The 19,297-nt window shown below is 42.7% G+C and overlaps 1 protein-coding gene across 2 annotated transcripts in view; it reads right to left on the reverse strand.

Annotated features, from left to right (window-relative positions):
- Window positions 1–1,337: 1,337 nt before the first annotated feature.
- Window positions 1,338–19,297, reverse strand: part of ddx10 (DEAD-box helicase 10) — a 68,818-nt gene continuing 50,858 nt past the window's right edge. The window contains exons 17-18 of one of the 2 annotated variants that reach the window (XM_036937557.2): window positions 5,712–5,845; window positions 1,338–1,833 (exon numbers count right to left, since the gene is read on the reverse strand). In XM_036937557.2, coding sequence (XP_036793452.2) covers window positions 1,620–1,833; window positions 5,712–5,845 — 348 coding nt within the window. In that variant the 3' untranslated portion in view covers window positions 1,338–1,619. Of the gene's footprint in view, window positions 1,834–5,711; window positions 5,852–19,297 lie in introns of both variants that reach the window. The other variant, XM_036937556.2, reaches the window with a different exon arrangement.

Genomic DNA, 19,297 nt, shown 5'->3' on the forward strand with positions numbered 1-19,297 from the left:
CTCCTGGCATCCGCCAAACCCAGATGTATTCGCCGGACTGCCAGATGGTGAAGCTCGATTCATCACTCCAGAGAACGTGTTTCCACTGCTCCAGAGTCCAAAGGCGCCGAGCTTTACAGCACTCCAGCAGACGCTTGGCATGTTGATCTTAGACTTGTGTGCGGCTGCCCGGCCATGGAAACCCATTTCATGAAGCTCCCGACGAAGTTATTGTGCTTCAGCACTCGACGATCACATTCTATGAGCTTGTGTGGCCTACCACTTCCCGGCTGACCCATTGTTGCTCCTAGATGTTTCCACTTCACAATAACAGCACTTACAATTGACCGGGGAAGCTCTAGCAGGGAAGAAATTTGACTTACTGACTTGTTGGAAATCCTATGACGGTGCAGGATTGAAAGTCACTTAACTTTTCAGTTTGACAAACATTGGCAGTAGAATGTCCTGTGTAGGTTACATGGCTGTGCTCCATTTTATACACCTGTCAGCAACGGGCGTGGCTGAAATAGCCAAATTCACTCATTTGAAGGTGTGTATTTTAATATTAGTCAATGGATCTTTCCTTTCTATCAAGTCAAATACCGCAATAACAGGTGATAGGACGCAGATGGCGACTGAGACATGAAGGTATACCATTACTGTTGTTTTTGGCACAAGTGATGCAAGTTATGCTTCACCAAAGAAGGCAGTGGTTTGAAGTCATCGGAGGCTGCATTGGCAGAGCAGCTTTCAAAACATAGAACTGCAGTGAGGGGAGAGAGAAAAATGATGTATACGTGCTGAACCAGAAAGAGCCAGTGAGAGATGGAGAGAACAAAACTGAAAGAGGAGTGAGATGTAATGTGGGATAACAGTGTGATGGAGATCAACAAGAGTAAAAAAATACTACCGGAACAGCAAGAGAGGGAATTTAAGACAAAATTGTCAAAGGGACAGAAAACAGAGAGAGGTTTCGGGAGCTGGGAAAAGCATGTCTGCATAATGTACATCGGTCAGCCTGCCAGTCCCCCCTTGTAGTGTGCATCAGATCTCCTCTGGTGAGGTCACAAGGGGCTGAACGAATTATACATTCATTTCCTTCTAGAATGTGCCAAAGTCATTTACATCTGTGAAACGAAAAAGCTGAAAGTGGGCTTCAGGCTTTAACCAAGTGAGTGAAAGGTGGTCGTGTTGCACCTGCATCAAGCTAGAATCTAATCATATTACAAGAAACATCACTTGGAACGAGATGCAGAGAAACACACATGCCAAGGAAATGGCTGTGTGATTACTTTGTCATGAAATAGATGGGTACTTGAAAGGGTATTTTAGAACAATGAGAAACAAAAAACACAAGGTAGAGCAAATTACTGTATTTCAAATAAACACTTGAGGACATTTAAAAAAAACAAATAAATAGTATGTGGATGGGTACTAGCTAAAGCACTTGTTTTTCTGGTTGAATTACATTTTATGTACCAAACAAGCACACGTAATCACAGTAAAACAATAACAGGTCACTTGTAACTAACATACACTTTATTTGTTTTATGTTCCCAAAATATTGGGGAACATCCCCAAATTATGACAAGACATTGGAGAGGATCCGCCATAAGACAGTGTTGGGTAATTTGTTAGCCCTAGCTCCGGTTCCCCAGCAGATGCAGGACCAGTGCTTCGTCCTCGGCCAGAGAGAGGCCGGTGTCCAGGGGCTTGGCGGTTGCTTGTTGCCTGGGTCTCTTCCTGCTCCCCGCTGCCGCCTCCTCCTCTTCTTCTTCTTCTTCTTCTTCTTCTTCTTCACCCGAGTCATCGATGTGGTCACTGTGGATGCGCTTCCTCGTCCCAGCAGCAGGGCTTTAAACAGAGATAGGAGAAAGGGTTCAACAATCAGTTCAGAGCATATCAAGGGGAGTTGGGTTTATATTGAGGGCCAATCTATGGAGATGGGTTTGAAAGGGGTTATGAGCAGGGAGGGTACCCTGTGTGTTGCGCTATAATGTCACATGACCTTGTTAAGAACCTTTATTTTAAGCCTTTTCCAGAAATTAGAATTACACCAAAAAATTTAAAGCAATTGGGGATAGTGCTGGACCATCTGACATAAAAAGAAAATGGGACTGTTTGATGAAAAAGCTTTAACTAAAAAGGTTCAAATCCAGGTCATGTGACATGATTGTCCAAAACACAGGGCCTTAGTTGAGCCATACCGTGGATTATGGGAATCTGTGTAAGAAGGGCGTAGAGGAATGCAACAGAGGAAATTTGGTTAAAAGTCTTCCAAGGTTGCTAGCTGTGTGGTTGCTTGCGGTAGCCCACTGTTGGTTTTCTTTGTAATTGAGGGATGGAAAGAGGCATCCGTCACAAAACTGACTCTCTTTATTCAAAAGTTGTGAGATGGTGCGGAAAGAAGCAGTTCTATAGAGATCTCCAGGACTCCTTCAGTGTCAAGATGATCAGACACCAGCGATGGCATAATGGAATTAATCGAACAAATGAGCCGAACAAAGCAAGTCTAAGTCTTTCATGAAGTCAAATGGTGTGGATAAAGGGAGATGGGAATGCTTTATCATGTCAACGGGAAGCAGAATGAAACCATGAGTCGAGCCATCGCTCCTATTAGCCATGTCTCTGATTTTTGACACTCCACAGCTCTAGGACTGGGTGGCGAGCACTAGGTAAAACAAAATGGCTGCCGTGCATGCAGAACCCCATTGGGGTCATATTCATTAGGGCACACCATAGAGCTGTGAGATATGGCCAAAAATCCATATCACAATAAATGAACTGAATTAATCCTTTAAACTACTACTATTTTGATTGTTGTAGCCATCAATTGTCCCATTAACGACAACATATAACCAAACCTATTTCATTTCAAACGTCACATTTCTCTAGTATAGGCAACTTATCATAATGAACGATACATGCATCAGCAAAATGCCCACATTCGGTTTATCGTCCCAGCTCTAGCACACACTAACGAAACGGTGTGCAATGGAAAACTAAAACAAGCGTGTTTTTTTTTGTTAGAATGAGTAAGTTCAGATGGCCTCTTCTCGTTTCGGCCCATTTTCTTCCATTTCATGTCTAACGAATCAGGACCCAGGTGTGTACATGAGAAAGGTTACTTTCACATTAATCTTGCCAACCACAAACATGTAGGCAAGCGCATTTTGTTGACAGTCTTTCCGCTAGCCATAAGGAGGAGTGATTTCAGCTAAAGTAAAAAGGAAAGGGGAATACCAGTGGTACATTTGTCTTGCTTTGCTGTTTCGTTAGTGCTGACAGGGTGGTTCTCGCTAACCGTAGCCCATGGTGAACACAACCTGAGCCCAAATGAAGAACATAGTGAGCAGCACATCTGTTTGGTACAGGTTATGAGACATGAGGAGTTGGGGAATGGTCCCAACTGATCAGAACTTATATTTGCAATTATCATCTGTAATAGCTAAAAGGGCAGCAACAGTACATTTCAAAGAACAGAAATGGGACTCATTCTGACGAGTTCCTAATTTACCCCTTAGTCGGATTTCTGTGCCTCTGTCTCATTGCTCTTATCCTAAGTGTTTTTGCTTAGACTCAATTTAATTCCTCAGGCCAGCAGGTCTCATATAGTTTTGTGTTTAATATACTCCTGGGCGCCATAACACACCAGCCAAGCTGTATTTTACACTTGGCTGAGAACAAGAACCTGACCAGTGGAAAATAAACAACCGAGTGACAATAACATACCCTATATAGATACATGTCTATGATGGAATAATTACTACTGTGTCTTAAATAAATGAATTCATCTTTACACAAGTTCCAAAGCTTAGGAAGGCTCAATGTACTGTGTAGTGTTGAAGATGATTTCACCAAACAATTTCTGCCTGTATTGTTTGGTTCAATCACTGTCAAATCTAAGTCTCTGTTGAATTATTTAAGGCTTTTAGCCAACAGAACTGCATGTGCTAGTGTATAAAGTATAGACTGGAATGGGGTTAACAACTGATATGAGGGAACGTTTCACATGTCATGGCCCTCATGTCAATCATGGCTTGAGTTGGGTTGCTGTCCCCCTAGTGGTGGTTATACATAATTAACATTGTGCTAGAAACAAGAGAAATATGGGCTGCTCAAGGCTGTGCATTGATCAATAGCTCCCTTACAGGTTAGCAAGTAACATGCTTATGAATGTCTATATCCAGGTACAGCCAATTGGCCTTAGAGCTGTCTTGGGGACATCCATCCATCCGCTACTCCATAATCCTACCACCATGCATCATACCACCATCTGTTGCCCTGGAGATCATGGTCAAACAGCTCAGTGGTTAAGTCAGACAGGGAGACTCAATTACACTTCCATTCATCATCACCACAGGATGTGAGCAATGGAGTCAGACAGAAGAACTGGCCAGTACAGGCATGGATGGACAGTATATTCTTGGTGTGCTGTAACAATGGCCAGGCCTTATACAAGCAGCACAGGGAGGTTTCTCTTACAGATAGTGGTGTGTGGAAATCTGCCAGAAGAAGACACTAGGAGGAAAGAGAGAGATGGAAAGAGAGAGGAGGAGGTGCAGTAGAAGGTGTCAAGGAGAGGGTGATATATAAGTGGTGGTGTTCTGAGAAATCCCTCCCTAGTATAAACCAGCATCCTGGGGAGAGAGAGAGGCAGGCTGGCGGTAGATCTGCGTGGTAAAGGGCCATCGTAGTCATGCAGTGAACGCGGGGAAGTGGAGCGGACTGTAAATCTGCTCTCGCCTGCAGCCCCCTGGGCTCACGGAGGAGGAGGACGAAGGAACATCTGCTGATCCTCCACACACGGGAAGCCGAAGGGAGGAATAAATGCAGGCGAAGGGAGCGAAAGACAGGCAGAGAGAGAGAAGCATGAGGAATTGAAAGGGAGATAAGTAGAAACAAGTCAGAGCACAAAGACAATAGTCCGTAGTACAGTGGTTCCCAACCTTTTCCAGTTGCTCTATCCACCAACTGAATTTTGCTCTGCCCGGAGTACCCCCTCATGTGCATTTTACCAGTAAGACTATGGTCTCATGAGTCTCCTCAAGTACCTAGTACCCCTGAATGGGAACCACTGCCGTAGTAGAGAAAACATTGAGAAGAGAGAGGGAGACGTGGAGCAGAAAACCAGAAGCCTCGTCCTGCCTGCCTCTCCGCCTTTAAATCCTTGGTGCATTACCCTGTAGCGAGAGGCCGCGTTGCCCTTCACCCTCGGCTGCCACTTTAAATCTGCCTCTAATTACACACTTTATGGCCTATCTGCTGTCCGACCCGCGATCAATGCCTCGGCAAGCTACAGAGTGAGTCCTCCCTCCTGGAAAGGGTATAATTCTGCTCCGGAGGCAATTACACCACAAATCCCAATAACCCCAGGCAGCCAAGCAGTGATACAACATTGCAAATCTAATGAATCTATTAATGCTCAATAGAAACAACCCCTCTACGACAGACCACCAGGCCTAAAATGCTGAGCACCTCCTTTTCCCCAATATGGATTCCTTGAGAAATGTCAAACCATGGCTTCTCGACTCTGTCTGGTAGTTTTGAAAGGATTGGAATGCATCAGTGATATCCAGACATCTAATCTATGCTTGGTCGAGTTGATGCCTGTTCTTTTAGATTTACTCATCACAAAATCCGTACAGGTAAAAGCCCTGTATGGAACCTTTAGTCTATCATGCATCTAGTTTCAGCCTAAAGACTAGATGGTAAAGTAGCACTTTTTTTACCTGATCTGGTCATCTTCTTCCTCTGAGTCGTAGTGTAGTTTGTCCGGGTCGGGCAGTGTGCTGGGGTCAAACTCTTCTCCATCAGAACCGCCCAGGTACGCTACCACCTCCTCTTCATCCTCCTCACCGGACTTCTGCTCCTGGGACAAAATACACCATTACTACAAATACCTCAGGTGCTGGATCCAGTAAGCAAATCAACTAATTGCATGAAGACTATATGAAACCCTATGAATGTTCCACCGAATGTCTTGAAAAGGTTCTTACTGACCGAAACAGACACATTTAAAAAGGTACAGGTGTAACTGTGAGTGAGGGGAAGACAGGAAATTAGCAGTTGGCATTAGCAATGCAATCAATGAATTGACATGGTTAGAGGGAGAAAACGTCACCCATAAACAGTAATGTATATGTGCCAATGTTTGTGTGCCCAATTAATGAACGTCATTTTCCACAAAGCGAAAGATTGCCAAGCCACACTAAATCACACCCCTAAATGAACTCGGCGATAATGCTGCAAGTCTGACGCTGGCAAGTGGAAATACTGCAGTGGCGGACCAAAATAATAGTATGAAAATATATTCACAGTGAAAGCCTGACGGATACAAATATCTAGAAGGTTAAAGCAGTATAGGATGAGTCAAACAAACTCGGTCTGAATCAAGAGCAGGTTAAAAGAAGAGGGGCAAGATAAACGCAGCCCAATAAAAAGGTTTACAGAGACAGGCAGAGGGGTAAGCCTCTATGTGAGCAGTGTAAACACCGAATCGGGGGCACCAAACCACTCTGCTTCTGTGTGTTTCACTAATAACCCGTGGATCTCCCTCACACAATGTAACCTACATATTCGGAGGGCAATAAAAAGCTACAAATAAAACAAGTGGAAGTTTTAAGGCGTTTCACTGGGTGCTCTTTAATCTAAGCAGGGAATGAGAGGGGAGGTACTGAGGGAGGGAGAGGGAAAAGAGGGAAATAATTGATCTACTTAAAATGGATGAAACTGCCCAGTGGAACGCACTTGTTAATGAGCTCGGGTTCGCAGACCCACAGGGACGCCATTTTATGAAAGAATTTGGGACAAACGCATCTGTGGTAGATTTCTCTATGGACAGCTATAATGAGAGGGCCCTGTTTGTTCCACATATCTGAGTCCGTGTTGCTAACCTCAGTGTTCAACAAGCCTTATTTGCCCGTCCCAGACTATTAATAGCTTCTAGAAAGCCTTGAAAGAGAGGACAATATTGCTGGTTTTAGCAACTCGATGGAACGTTAAGACCTAAGCTGATTTTCATGACTATGAAAATGCTCAATTTCAACTGGCTTTGAAAACAGTCTTCAAAGCTCCGCTTTCTAAACCAACAGCTCTATCCAGAATGTTTTTTTTTTATCAGGCCACCTGATATGTGTGAAAGACCTCCCCCACGGATTGTTTGAAAAAGGTTAAAAAAAATGTTTTTTTTAAAAAGGCTACCGTGGAAAACAAAGGGTCATGAGCATGAAATGTTATGGGAGACTGAGTTAGCTACAGCACTACACTCTACCCCTTTCAGAACTTTCCAAACATAACCTGCGGTATGGATTTTCCTACATTCTTGTGACTACAGACTAAAGCGCTGGTAAGTCAATAGTTCAATGCACTTTGCTGATTTAAATGAAGAGATATCCACATGAAATGGAATAAAAGAGTTCTAAGCTTAGTGGATGACACTGAAGCAATAGCCATGCCGCATATGTAGGCTTAATATGGATATAGTAATAATACATTTCATTCTAAACGCTTTTCAAGACACCCCAAATTACTTTACATGCAGCAGGATGAAAAGCAATAAAATCCCATAGAAATAAGTAAGTATATAAAAGTACACCGAACACGATGACAGACTAACCAGGGAGAAGACTAAACACGATGACATACTAACTAGGGAGAAGACTAAACACAATGACAGACTTTTTTGAGTGGACCCAGATTCAGTGTCTGTGCAGGCTGTAAACAAATCCTGTATGGAGACCTGGCTTTTGTACGATTCATTTGAAATTCTGCTAGCAAGACCTGGGGCAAGAACAGTCCTGTCATATCCACTTGAACAGAATAAAAACAAGAGTTCGCCCTGCCTCATGCTGACGTCAGGGACAGTTACAAATCAGACCCATGAAACAGAGCAGGGAGAAACACACAGTACACCAGTGTCCCAACAAACTTGAAATCAGATGAGTAGGGCAATTTGGCCAAAATATCATATCACAATATTTGATGTATGGTATGACGGTATTTTACGTTTTTCAATAATAAAAAAACTTTCTAAATATGCTTTATGGGTAGTTCATGACCCTAGGTTGGAAACTACCATTCTGAACATTTTATACCGTTCGAACTTCAAACTAAAATTATCAGCATTTTCATCAATTTCTGCATTTTTGTTATCATTACCACACTGTTCCCCACAGAGCTGCATAATATGGGGGAAAAAAATATATGCCTAGTTAATTGGTTAACTGTTGGGATCATGGAAATAGAATGATTCATCTAATTCTATGGTTGGAATATAGTGGGCAGCACCTTGAATATATTGTTTGACATGACAATGAATGACTACGCCAAGGAGGAATTATTGACAGGGTAGGAACCAAAGTGTTGGTCAGTGTTTCCAGGGGACTAATTAGATGTTACATTACATGGTTTCTTACCATTGCACAAACATGCCTATCTAGGCCTACATCATCACTGGTACCCGAGGAGTATTTACGTTTTTAATAAAGCCCTTTTGTGGGGGAAAACACATTCTGATTGGTTGTGCCTGACTTCACCCCTGCCCAGTCATGTGAAATCCATAGATTAGGCCCTAAAGAATTTCAATTGACGTATTTCCTTATCTGAACTGTAACTCAGTAAAATCATTGAAATTGTGACATGTTACGTTTATATTTCTGTTCAGTATAGTAAAATATGGTATACTGCCCAGCACTATAGATGAGAACTGTATTTTTTTCTAACCTGATCATTATGTACAGATTAACAGCAACAATGAGTCTCTTTCTTACTTTGACCAATATATTAGTAATTATAACAACAAAAAACAAGGCTGACAGTATCATAAACTAAATATACTGAAGAACTGGCAGCATAATTCCATACCACCAAGCAGACCTGTGCGTGGTCTCATCTCATTATCTTCAGTACAGTCTCAGATGTTCAAGTTAGTGCAATCTCAGCTCCCTCTAGGGAGACTTATGTACTCATCAAAACAAGAATGCCATATTGAGCTGAGAGAGGAGCCAGTGTTACCGTAGAAACTGAAAACCCTTTAGACATATTACAGATACTGTCTGGAAAATAGCAATACAATACTCAGAGCACTTTTAGTTGTAAATTCCACAGTATATGGCATGCCATGTATTGATTGAAACAGGATGTCATATTATACATCAATAACGTCAAGTTCAGTGGTTGCCATGGCGCCGTGGGATCGTCTAGGCAGAAAGCTCTAAATGTTGTGCATATGTTCGTTATTTTAAGTGTTTTTTAACTGCATTTTTTCAATCAACTTCTTTGGTTTTTAACTTAATGAGGGTTGATCTGAAATAACTGGTGGTAACCCACAGAGTTACAGGAATGATGACGGCAAGCCAGTTTATTCAGCTTGGCTTGGCTCCCTCCCCTCAAGCTACTGCTACTGACTGCCTATCCCAACTGCCTAGACATCGGAAGCTGTGGAAGACCAACTGCCTGGACATCGGAAGCTGTGGAAGACCAACCATGAACTGCAAGATCCGTACATTAGTTTTTGTTTTCAATGCGACTGACATTCTTGTTTGTAATGAAAAGCTCTATATAAAATAAATAAATATATTATTATCTCAAAGCTTTAAAGGCACCACCATTATTTTAAGGTCAAAGTAAAAAGCTGACATTCAACATCATGCAATGTTTATTTCCCTTGTGTGTGAGCACAGCCTTCTTTTACACGCCTTCACTGTGTCAGCTAGTTTAACACACATCTTCAGAGGCACCACCTGGGATGTCACGTCGATTAAGGTGTCTCAATCTACACACACAGGCAAAATCCATGCCTCGTGCCAGCTTAGAATGGCTCCAGCCAGCACTTTAGCCAATGAATATTTAAATAAATGCTGTAATCACTTAGCATTTAGGAGACCATCAAATGTATGTGACGCTTTAAACGCTGGAATACTAGGCATTCATTTTTCAGGACACGCTCATCTAGATCATCCAGGAAGCCGTATTTCCACCTATTCATTCAATTTAGGAGTTTACTGATTAAAGCATGGGCTCTGTATCAACATTGGGCCAACAACTAGGCACAAAACACGAACACAGACAGAAATCCCAGTGTGGGAGCAATAAAAGAGAAGGGAGGACAGATTGATGAGAACACAGAAGTATTTTAGGAGAAATTCTGACATGCCACCACAGCTCACGCTCCCTGGTGGACTTTAATCAAATCTCTTCAGGCCCCTGGTGATGGATTCTCATTTAGAGCTTCATCTCTTGAAAGTCTAACTCTGGGAAAAGTGGAAAGCAGTTTCAGGCAGCATGGAGGGAACATTTATTACTAACCTGTCAGACATTAGGCTGTCTGAACTCATTGGCGCATGCAGAGCTACCACCGGCATTTCTCATCAGGATTACATAAAAGTAAGACCTAAAAGGCTTGCCAGGATTCGAAAACGCACAGATGCTAAATCTAAGAGGGTTTATAGATAATATAGTGAAGGTTATGAGACAAGGAAATGAACAAACCCGAAAAGCCTTGAGCTCAACATTGATACGGCTCATTAGATAATATTCTCTAGGTTCTTTAGCTTTTAGGTATCAATTGAAAGCAATAAATGATACCCCCGGTTCAGGTACAAAACACTGTAGATGTGGTAACTGAGCACAAGAGCACCACCAGGTCCATTGAGAATCGGTTGTCAAAGGGTGGTATGGATACCTCTTCCCAACACCTGCATTTGCATATGCTTGTTATACGAGGTATCCCCCAGAGAGAGTGGGAAAAGAATAGACATGACAGCTGCCATCTAGAAACTGTGGACGGCCTCCTGAAACGGATGACAACGGCTGCTTTCCAGTTATGTCGGACTCTGCCGGATAGAATTATTCCAGGAGGAGCAGAGAAACACTGGATTGGCCATCAGGTTGCTGCCAAGTTCTCTGCAAAGATTACTTTTAAAATACCAACAAAGGGCGGTTACCCCTTCTAACGTCAACTTCTGATGCAGAGAGTCCGGGCATTGTGGTTCTCCTGGCATGCCATCACAGCAATACACTTACCCTGGGTTTGGAAATGAGTCAAGCAAAATGCCATCTGTCCGAAGTGGGGGCTTTGTTTGATAAATCTTAGTCTTGGGAGATCTCTATTTAAAAGAGTTGGAGTGAGTGGTGGTTAAATCAGCTTCACTCAAACTTCAGCGAGCTCAGTGGGCTTGGTAGGGCCAGCATCAAAATGTTCATGTTTGTGTACTGGTCTGTGCGAGGATGATAAGGGACTCCAAAGCCTAACAGCTTTGTACATGAAATGTTCTTTACATGACTGAACTGTGTCACATCGGGAAGCACATCACATAAAATCAACATATACAGTCAGGTCCAAAACTATTGGTAGCCTTGATAAAATGAATACAAATACTGAGGTATATTATACTAATACAATTGCTCAGATAGAGATTTTGTTTAACAAGTACTATTATTTTCTCTCGACTAGATGGATGTCAAAATTATTGGTACCCCTGTTTTCAATACCTTACCTTGTGTACAGCTGTTACGGTGAACCGGCAGTCAAGATTAATGATTAGTGCAAAATCATGGGTAATAATATGGAGTTGGTCCCCCCTTTGCTGCTATAACAGCCTCTACTCTTTTGGGAAGGTTTTCCAGTAGATGTTGGAACATTGCTGCAGGGATTGCTTCCATTCAGCCACAAGAGCATTGGTGACGTCGGGCATTGATGTTGGGCGACTAGGCTTGACTCGCAGTTGGCGTTCCAATTCACTCCAAAGGTATTCGATGTGGATGTGGTCAGGTCTCTGTGCAGGCTAGTCAAGTTCTTCCACACCGATCTCAAACTATTTCTGTGTGGACCTCGCTGAAACAGGAAAGGACCTTCCCTAAACTGTTGCCACAAAGTTGGAAGCACAGAATCGTCTAGAATGTCCTTCTATGCTGTAGTTTTAAGATTTCCCTTCACTGGAACTAAGGGGCCTAACCCGAACCATGAAAAACCAGCACCAGACAATTATTCCTCCTCCACCAAACATTACAGTTGGCACTATACATTCGGGCAGTAAGCGTTCTCCTGTCAGCCACCAAACCCAGATTCGTCCGTCGGACTGCCAGATGGTGAAGCGTGATTCATTACTCCAGAGTCCAATGGCGGTGAACTTTACACCACTCTAGTCGACACTTGGCATTGCGATCTTATGTTTGTGTGCGGCTGCTTGGTCATGAAAACACATTTCATGAAGCTCCTGACAATTTTTTTGTCCTGAAGTTGCTTCCACAGGCAGTTTGGAAGTCAGTAGTGAATGCTGAAATTGAGGACAGATGCGCTATGATTTTCAGCACTCGGGGGTCCCGTTCTGTGAGCTTGTGTGGCCTACCACTTCGCAGCTGAGCCGTTGTTGCTCCTAGAAGTTTCCACTTCACATAACGGCACTTACAGTTGACCTGGGGCAGCTCTAGCAGGACAGAAATTTGGTGAACTGACTTGTTGAAAAGGTGGCACCCTAGTTAATGAGCTCTTCAGTAAAGCCATTCTACTGCCAATGTTTGTCTAGGTCAAAGGGTGTGGCAGATCTAGCAATGCGATGCAGTGCGTTAGACCGCTGCACCACTCGGGAGGCCCTATGCTTATACGTTTTGAAAAGGTTTGTAACAACTAAAGTGGCCAAATAACTCTAAACATAGCCTTTAGGCCCAAGATCCCAGAAACACTGTTGGAGAGCCCATATCTTAGTGATACATGTGTTATTATAAGCCCAGTCAATGAGCAACCGTGTGTGAAAACCTTGTTCTGACTGGCCCCTATTTAAAAGAGACAGCTTTCTCGTGCTGCTCTGTTGATTACTACATTCTTCAAATTAAGCACATTCATCTGCTTTACAAACCACACTTATTTTTACATTCGCTATTCAAGTGCAGGCTATAGATAACTTTTTTTTAATGGCCATTCTAAATAAAATAAAAATTCTGCACATATTACAGGCTCTATGTAAAGACCAGATTCAATTGAGAATAGTCTGATGGGTGAGAATATCATATGCTTGTCAACTTGTGAATGAGAGACTGATGAAGTGTGTGCAGCCTGCGCAAAAAACAGAGTAGCGCGACTGCCTTTCATTAAACTTTTTTCAAATAATAATTTGTCGCATCATGCAGCCTTAAGCCGAAAACACATGGAGGGACGCTGTTGAAATTTGCGAGTGACAGTAGAGCGTGTCAATTCAGCCCCTTTCACTTTATCCACATTTTGTTAAGTTACAGCCTTCTTCTAAAATGTATTAAATGTTTTAATCATGAATCTACAAACAATACACCATAGTGAGAAAGCTAAAACAGGCTAAAAAAAACAAAAACAGAAATATCTTATTTACATAAATATTCAGAGCCTTTGCTATGAGACTCGAAATTGAGCTCCGGTGCATCCTGTTTCCATTGATCAAATTTGAGATGCTGCTACAATTTGATTCGTGTCCACCTGTGGCACATTCAATTGATTGGATATAACTTGGAAAGGCACACATCTGTCTATATAAGGTCCCACAGTTGACAGTGCAATGTCAGAGCAAAGACCAAGCAACGAGGTCGAAGGAATTGTCCATAGAGCTTCGAGACAGGATTGTGTCAAGGCACAGATCTGGGGAAGGGCTACAAAACATTTCTGCAGCATTGAAGGTCCCCAAGAACACAGTGGGCTCCAAATGGAAGAAGTTTGAAACCACCAAGACTTTTCCTTGAGCTGGCTGCCTGGCCAAACTGAGCAATCGGGGGAGAAGGGACTTGGTCAGTGAGTTGACCAAGAACCCGATGGCCCCTCGTACAGAGCTCCAGAATTCCTCTGTGGAGACGGGAGAACCTTCCAGAAAGGACAACCATCTCTGCAGCACTCCGCCAAATCAGGCCTTTATGGTAGAGTGGCCAGATGGAAGCCACTCCTCAGTAAAAGGCACATGACAGCCCACTAGGAAGTTTGCCAAAAGGCAACTAAAGGACTCAAACAAGATTCTATGGTCTGATGAAACCAAGATTGAACTCTGGTAGATGCCAGGAAAACGCTACCTGCCCGAATGCATCGTGTCAACTTGTAAGGTTTGGTGGAGGAGGAATAATGCTCTGGGGCTGTTTTTCATAGTTTGGGCTAGGCCCCTTAGTTCCAGTGAAGGGAAATCTTAACGCTACAGCATGCAATGCCATTCTAGACGATTCTGTGCTTTCAACTTTGTGGCAACAGTTTGGGGAAGGCCCATGTTCAGCATAACAATGCCCCTGTGCACAAAGCGAGGCCCATACGTAAATGGTTTGCAGAGATCGGTGTAGAAGAACCTGACTGGACTGCACAGAGCCCTGATATCAACCCCATCAAACAGATTTGGGATGAATTGCAACGCCAACTGCTGGCCAGGCCTAATCGCTCAACATTAGTACCCAACCTCACTAATGGTCATGGCTACAGCAAATGTTCCAACATCTATTGGAAAGCCTTCCCAGAAGAGTGCAGGCTGTTATAGCAGCAAAAGGGAGTACCAACTCCATATTAATGCCCATGATTTTGGAATGAGATGTTCAAAAAGCAGGTGTCCACATACTTTTGGTCATGTAGTCCACACACACTAGGCTCTTTATTTATTACTGCTAATAGTGCACATTTTAAAAACACTTGCCCACCAATACCCCCTTCCCTGATACATGTGTAAATATTGTACTATAAATTGTGCCTTCCTGTATTATACTTATGCTAAACATTTTATTCAATTTTTATATTTTATTATTTCTTATTGTTGCATTGTTCAGAAAAAACTTGTACGCATTTCGTTGGACAATACCACGTATATACAATACATACAACTAATAAAATGTAAAATTTGAAACTTATTATAAATAGCGTACACTTCAAAAATGTTTTTCCTATAGCTGGTGCTGAGCTCCAAACAAGTGCAAAGAATGGACAAGAAACGCATATTTCAGAACGGCAGCCAATTTTTTTTTGCAAACAGTGAGTGAACTATTAGAATCTTAATTCATTACCATCCAATCTACTCATCAAATTAGGAATAGTAGGCTCTTACATTAGTCTGAAACTGCTAAGATGGATGCATTAAATGCTTCCCCAAATTTGAATCTCACGCACAGCCTAGGAGCCCGGTCATTCGCCAGAGACAAATCTCATCTTTATAATATCCTTAAGGCAGTGGTTCCCAAACTTTTTAAAGTCCCGTACCCTTCAAACGTTCAACCTCCAGCTGCGTACCCCCTTCTAGCACCAGGGTCAGCGCAATGTCAAATTTGAGAGTAGATTTTTTTTTTTTTTCTATCATTGTAAGCCTGCCACGCACACACTATATGATACGCTCATTCTTATGTTTAATTCATGTTTTGTTACAACCTGGCTTGTGGGAAGTGACAAAGAGCTCTTACAGGACCAGGGCACAAATAACAATTATAATAAATAATTGTACTCTTTAATTCAGATATTGGTAAGTGGACTGGAGGAAGGTTAGTGTTAGTGACCTTGTTAGTGCAGACAGAGAAGAGCTCCAAATTCTTAATCATAGCCTCAATTTTGTCCCGCACATTGAATATAGCCGCGGAGAGTCCCTGTAAATCTAGATTCAGATCATTAAGGCGAGAAAAAACATCACCCAGATAGGCCAGTCATGTGAGAAACTCTTCAAGTGAAAATTATGGTCAGTGAAGAGCTTAAAGTTTTTGTCTCTCAATTTTAAAACAATGTGTCAATACTTTGCCCCTTGATAACCAGTGCATGTATGTTGTAAAAGTGTTACATGGTTGCTGCCCATATCATTGCATAGTTCAGAAAATACACAGTGGTTTGCAGAAGAGGATGTCTTCCTTAATTGAACCTCCATAAATGTAACTGACATATACTAGGAGCTGTGCCAGGCCCGCCACGTCTGTTGACTCATCCAGCTGTAACGCATAGAAATCACAGGCTTGTATGTGAAGCAGTAATTGTTTCAAAACATCTCCTGCCATGTCACTGATGCATCGTGAAACAGTGTTGTTTGATGAAGGCATTTTTTGGGCCTATTCCCCCAGCATGGTCCCAGCCATATCTGCGGCAGCAGGAAGAATTAAAGTCCTCCACAATAGTCTGGGGGTTGCCTGTGCTAACTACTCCGTAGCTCACCATATAAGACGATTCTAACCCCTTCTTATTAATGGTATCGGTTGCTTTTATACATGTCTTACTACTCGAAAGTCTTTCATTCTCGCTCAAAAAACTCCTGTGGCTTATTTTTTTTAAATTGGCATGTTTTGTTTCTAAATGTGTGCGCAAAAGTGAAGGTTTCATTGTGTTGTGAGATGGTACTTTGCACATTAAACACACTGTGGCTGAGGAAAGGCACTACTCCCAATAGAAGTGAACCCCAAATCAATGTAGGGGTCATATTTGCGCCTCTTCGATGGTCCAACGTCATTGTCTGTTCGGTGCTTTCCCGGGTAAGGGGGCAGTAGCTCTTTCGGCTGCATGAGATTCACAAATGTACCCGCCCAAATGTATAGCCCTGTTGGAAACTATAAATGGACTGCTTGAAAATGTGAAAAAATAATAATTTATTAATCACATTTTTATTTGGCGTACCCACGACGGCAACCCAGTTTGGGAATACCTGCCTTAAGGTATCCAACTACTGGACATTGTGCTTATATGATCAATAGCACCCTTAGAAACAAGATGCTGCATCTTTATCTTGCCCAGAGAACTTGAAGATTAAATAAGACCTTGAAGACTAAATAAATACGCCAGGATCACAAAACCACACAAAAGCAAAACTTCAAATGACAAAAAAAACGTTAAACTCAAGGACAGTGTAGAAGGCACTTCATTTTGTTAACAAGCTATATCTGACCTAAGACTTTCCCAATTCCTTCCAAATCCTTAACAAACAAGCACGAAGTCTCCCCAAGCGTTAGCCTGGATAAGTCTGGCCTGCTGCTTTATTGAGGGCACCATGGTTGCGCTCGCAGGCTTTGGGGAAAAGTGTTAGCGATGATAAATGAGACAACAGTGGAGGGCTGAAGGCACGTTGCCCAGTGGAGACAGCCTGTAATGCTCTAATTGTCTCTGTGTGAGTGGGAGTATGGCAGAGTGAGAAGTGTTCAGTATGGCGGAGCATAGTTCAACACACAGCCCCCATCAATACCAGGAGGAAGCAGCCTGGTTTACCATGCAGCTGGTAAAACATAAGAGCAGACTTCAGGGGCAACAGAAGCTTAACGAATTGAGAAAAAAAGCTAAAATGGGCAGATTTAAAGCTGCAATGTGTAGGTTTTTGTGATACCCAACCAAATTCACAGAAATGTGTCATTGAAAGCAAGTCTAAGAAGTTGTAGATATGTTCTATGTGCTCTATTTCTATGATTCCCGGTCTTCTGCATCTTACTTTAGGTTTTGTCCACCAGCTTCAAACAGCTGAAAATACAATATTTTTAGTTATGGAAAATGTATTTCACAGCGTTTAGATGTTTAGATGGTACAAAAATTCTCTACACCAACCTTTTATTTTTGATTATACCCCTTTATCTCCCCAATTTCGTGGTATCCAAACAGTAGTTCGAGTCTAGTCCCGTCGCTGAAATTCCCGTACGGACTCGGGAGAGGCGAAGGTCAAAACACAACCCAGCCAAGCCGCACTGCTTCTTCACACAATGCCCGCTTAACCCGGAAGCCAGCCGCACCAATGTGTTGTACACCTGGCAATCGTGTCAGTGTGCATGCACCCAGCCCACCACAGGAGTCACTAGTGCGCGATGGGACAAGAACATCCCTGCCGGCCAAACGCTCTCCTAACCCGGACGACGCTGGGCCAATTGTGCGCCGCCCCCTTAGGTCTTCTGGTTGCAGCCTGCTGCAACAGAGCCTGGACTCGAACCAGGATCTATAGTGGCCCAGGTAGCACTGCCTTAGACCACTGCGCCATTTGGGATGCCTACCAACCTTTTCTAAGTCAAGATCACCAAGTCAAAATGCAAGCCGACCTCTACTGCTCAGATTATTAGAATTTGTTTAACATGAGGTCTGTGCTGTAGGCCCAATACATTAGCACTGCATATTGGCCACACTTGAACTGCCCCACCAATTTTGTGTGGCTCAGACCATTTTCAAAATTATATTTAAACATTTTAGGTATATGACCACACTGCTAGATCATTTGATGCATTACCTCGAATGTCGGATGTGAGGCTCCCTCCCCCAGCTGATGGCGAAACTTAAGTCAAACTGCATTATTTATGCCTCATGCGCAAATTAATGGTGTTACTCCTATGACCAGAGAAAGAAAAATACCTCTATATATTAAAAAAGACAAGCAGCAAATAATAACGTAAGCTTATCAAAACACGTCGCTATATTCATTCATTGTAGCTGCAGGCTGCTTGTAGCGTGAGTGGAATTAGAGAGAACGCATATTTTATGGCTTATAAAACTGTTGAGCAAAGTGTCGACAGTGCTGAATAACTTAATTATAAGCTAACTCATAATAACAGCAGCTCTTCGCTGTATTCGTTGAGTCTTTCTCTAGTCATGGTTTTAAAAGTGTTGAAATCTCACATTATCAACTTTGCTGTGCGGTCGAAGCTTCTTTTATCAGTCTATGGCTCGAGGAAACTGTGCAGACACGGTAATCTGATTGGCTAGTGGTAGGCCTATAGGTGCACTTGATTTTCCCTCTGGGCCTGCCGAATAGGCGGAGTTCTACTTTCAGACACATGAAGAGCTTAAAAAAAATGGGAACACCTTGCCTTCCCGGCGCTAGGGCTGCTGAATCAAGTGCACCTACCACCAACAGTGCAAAATGAAAAAAATAAATAGCAAGGCTTTATCGTATTTTTTTTTTTTTTACAGAAACGTTTGGTGAGCAACTAGGAATGGCTTGGAGATCGACCGATTGGTGAACACTGCGCGACACGATTGTTGCTTGTTTTGTCACAAACTGATATTAGGCGAAATATTAGAATTTTAGCAGCCAGGAAATGCAGGAGCTATTTCTACATAGTATTTATTTAAAGAAAGATGGGAAACGTGGATTCTGAACCCAATGAAATAAGGGATAATTGTGAAGTATTCATCAATGTCTGATTTAACTAAATCGGAAGTCTATGGTGTAGGAGTGGAGTCAGCGTCGAACGAGATCAGGGGGATAGGAGGTGTATGATAATCCCACCCATGACGCCGCATTCAGATGTTGCATTCATTTTCCCCTTATTAGTCTCCCGCGTCACTGAAGAGGCCAAATAGGAGTGCTAAACAGAGCAGGAGACGTGAGGTAGGCTATACACCAGAGTGCTAGGAGGCATCAGAAGAGCTGCCGGAAGGGGGATTAGAGAA

Source organism: Oncorhynchus mykiss, chromosome 12 (assembly GCF_057628025.1).
Source record: "Oncorhynchus mykiss isolate SJ-2025 chromosome 12, ASM5762802v1, whole genome shotgun sequence".
Lineage (NCBI taxonomy): Eukaryota > Metazoa > Chordata > Actinopteri > Salmoniformes > Salmonidae > Oncorhynchus > Oncorhynchus mykiss.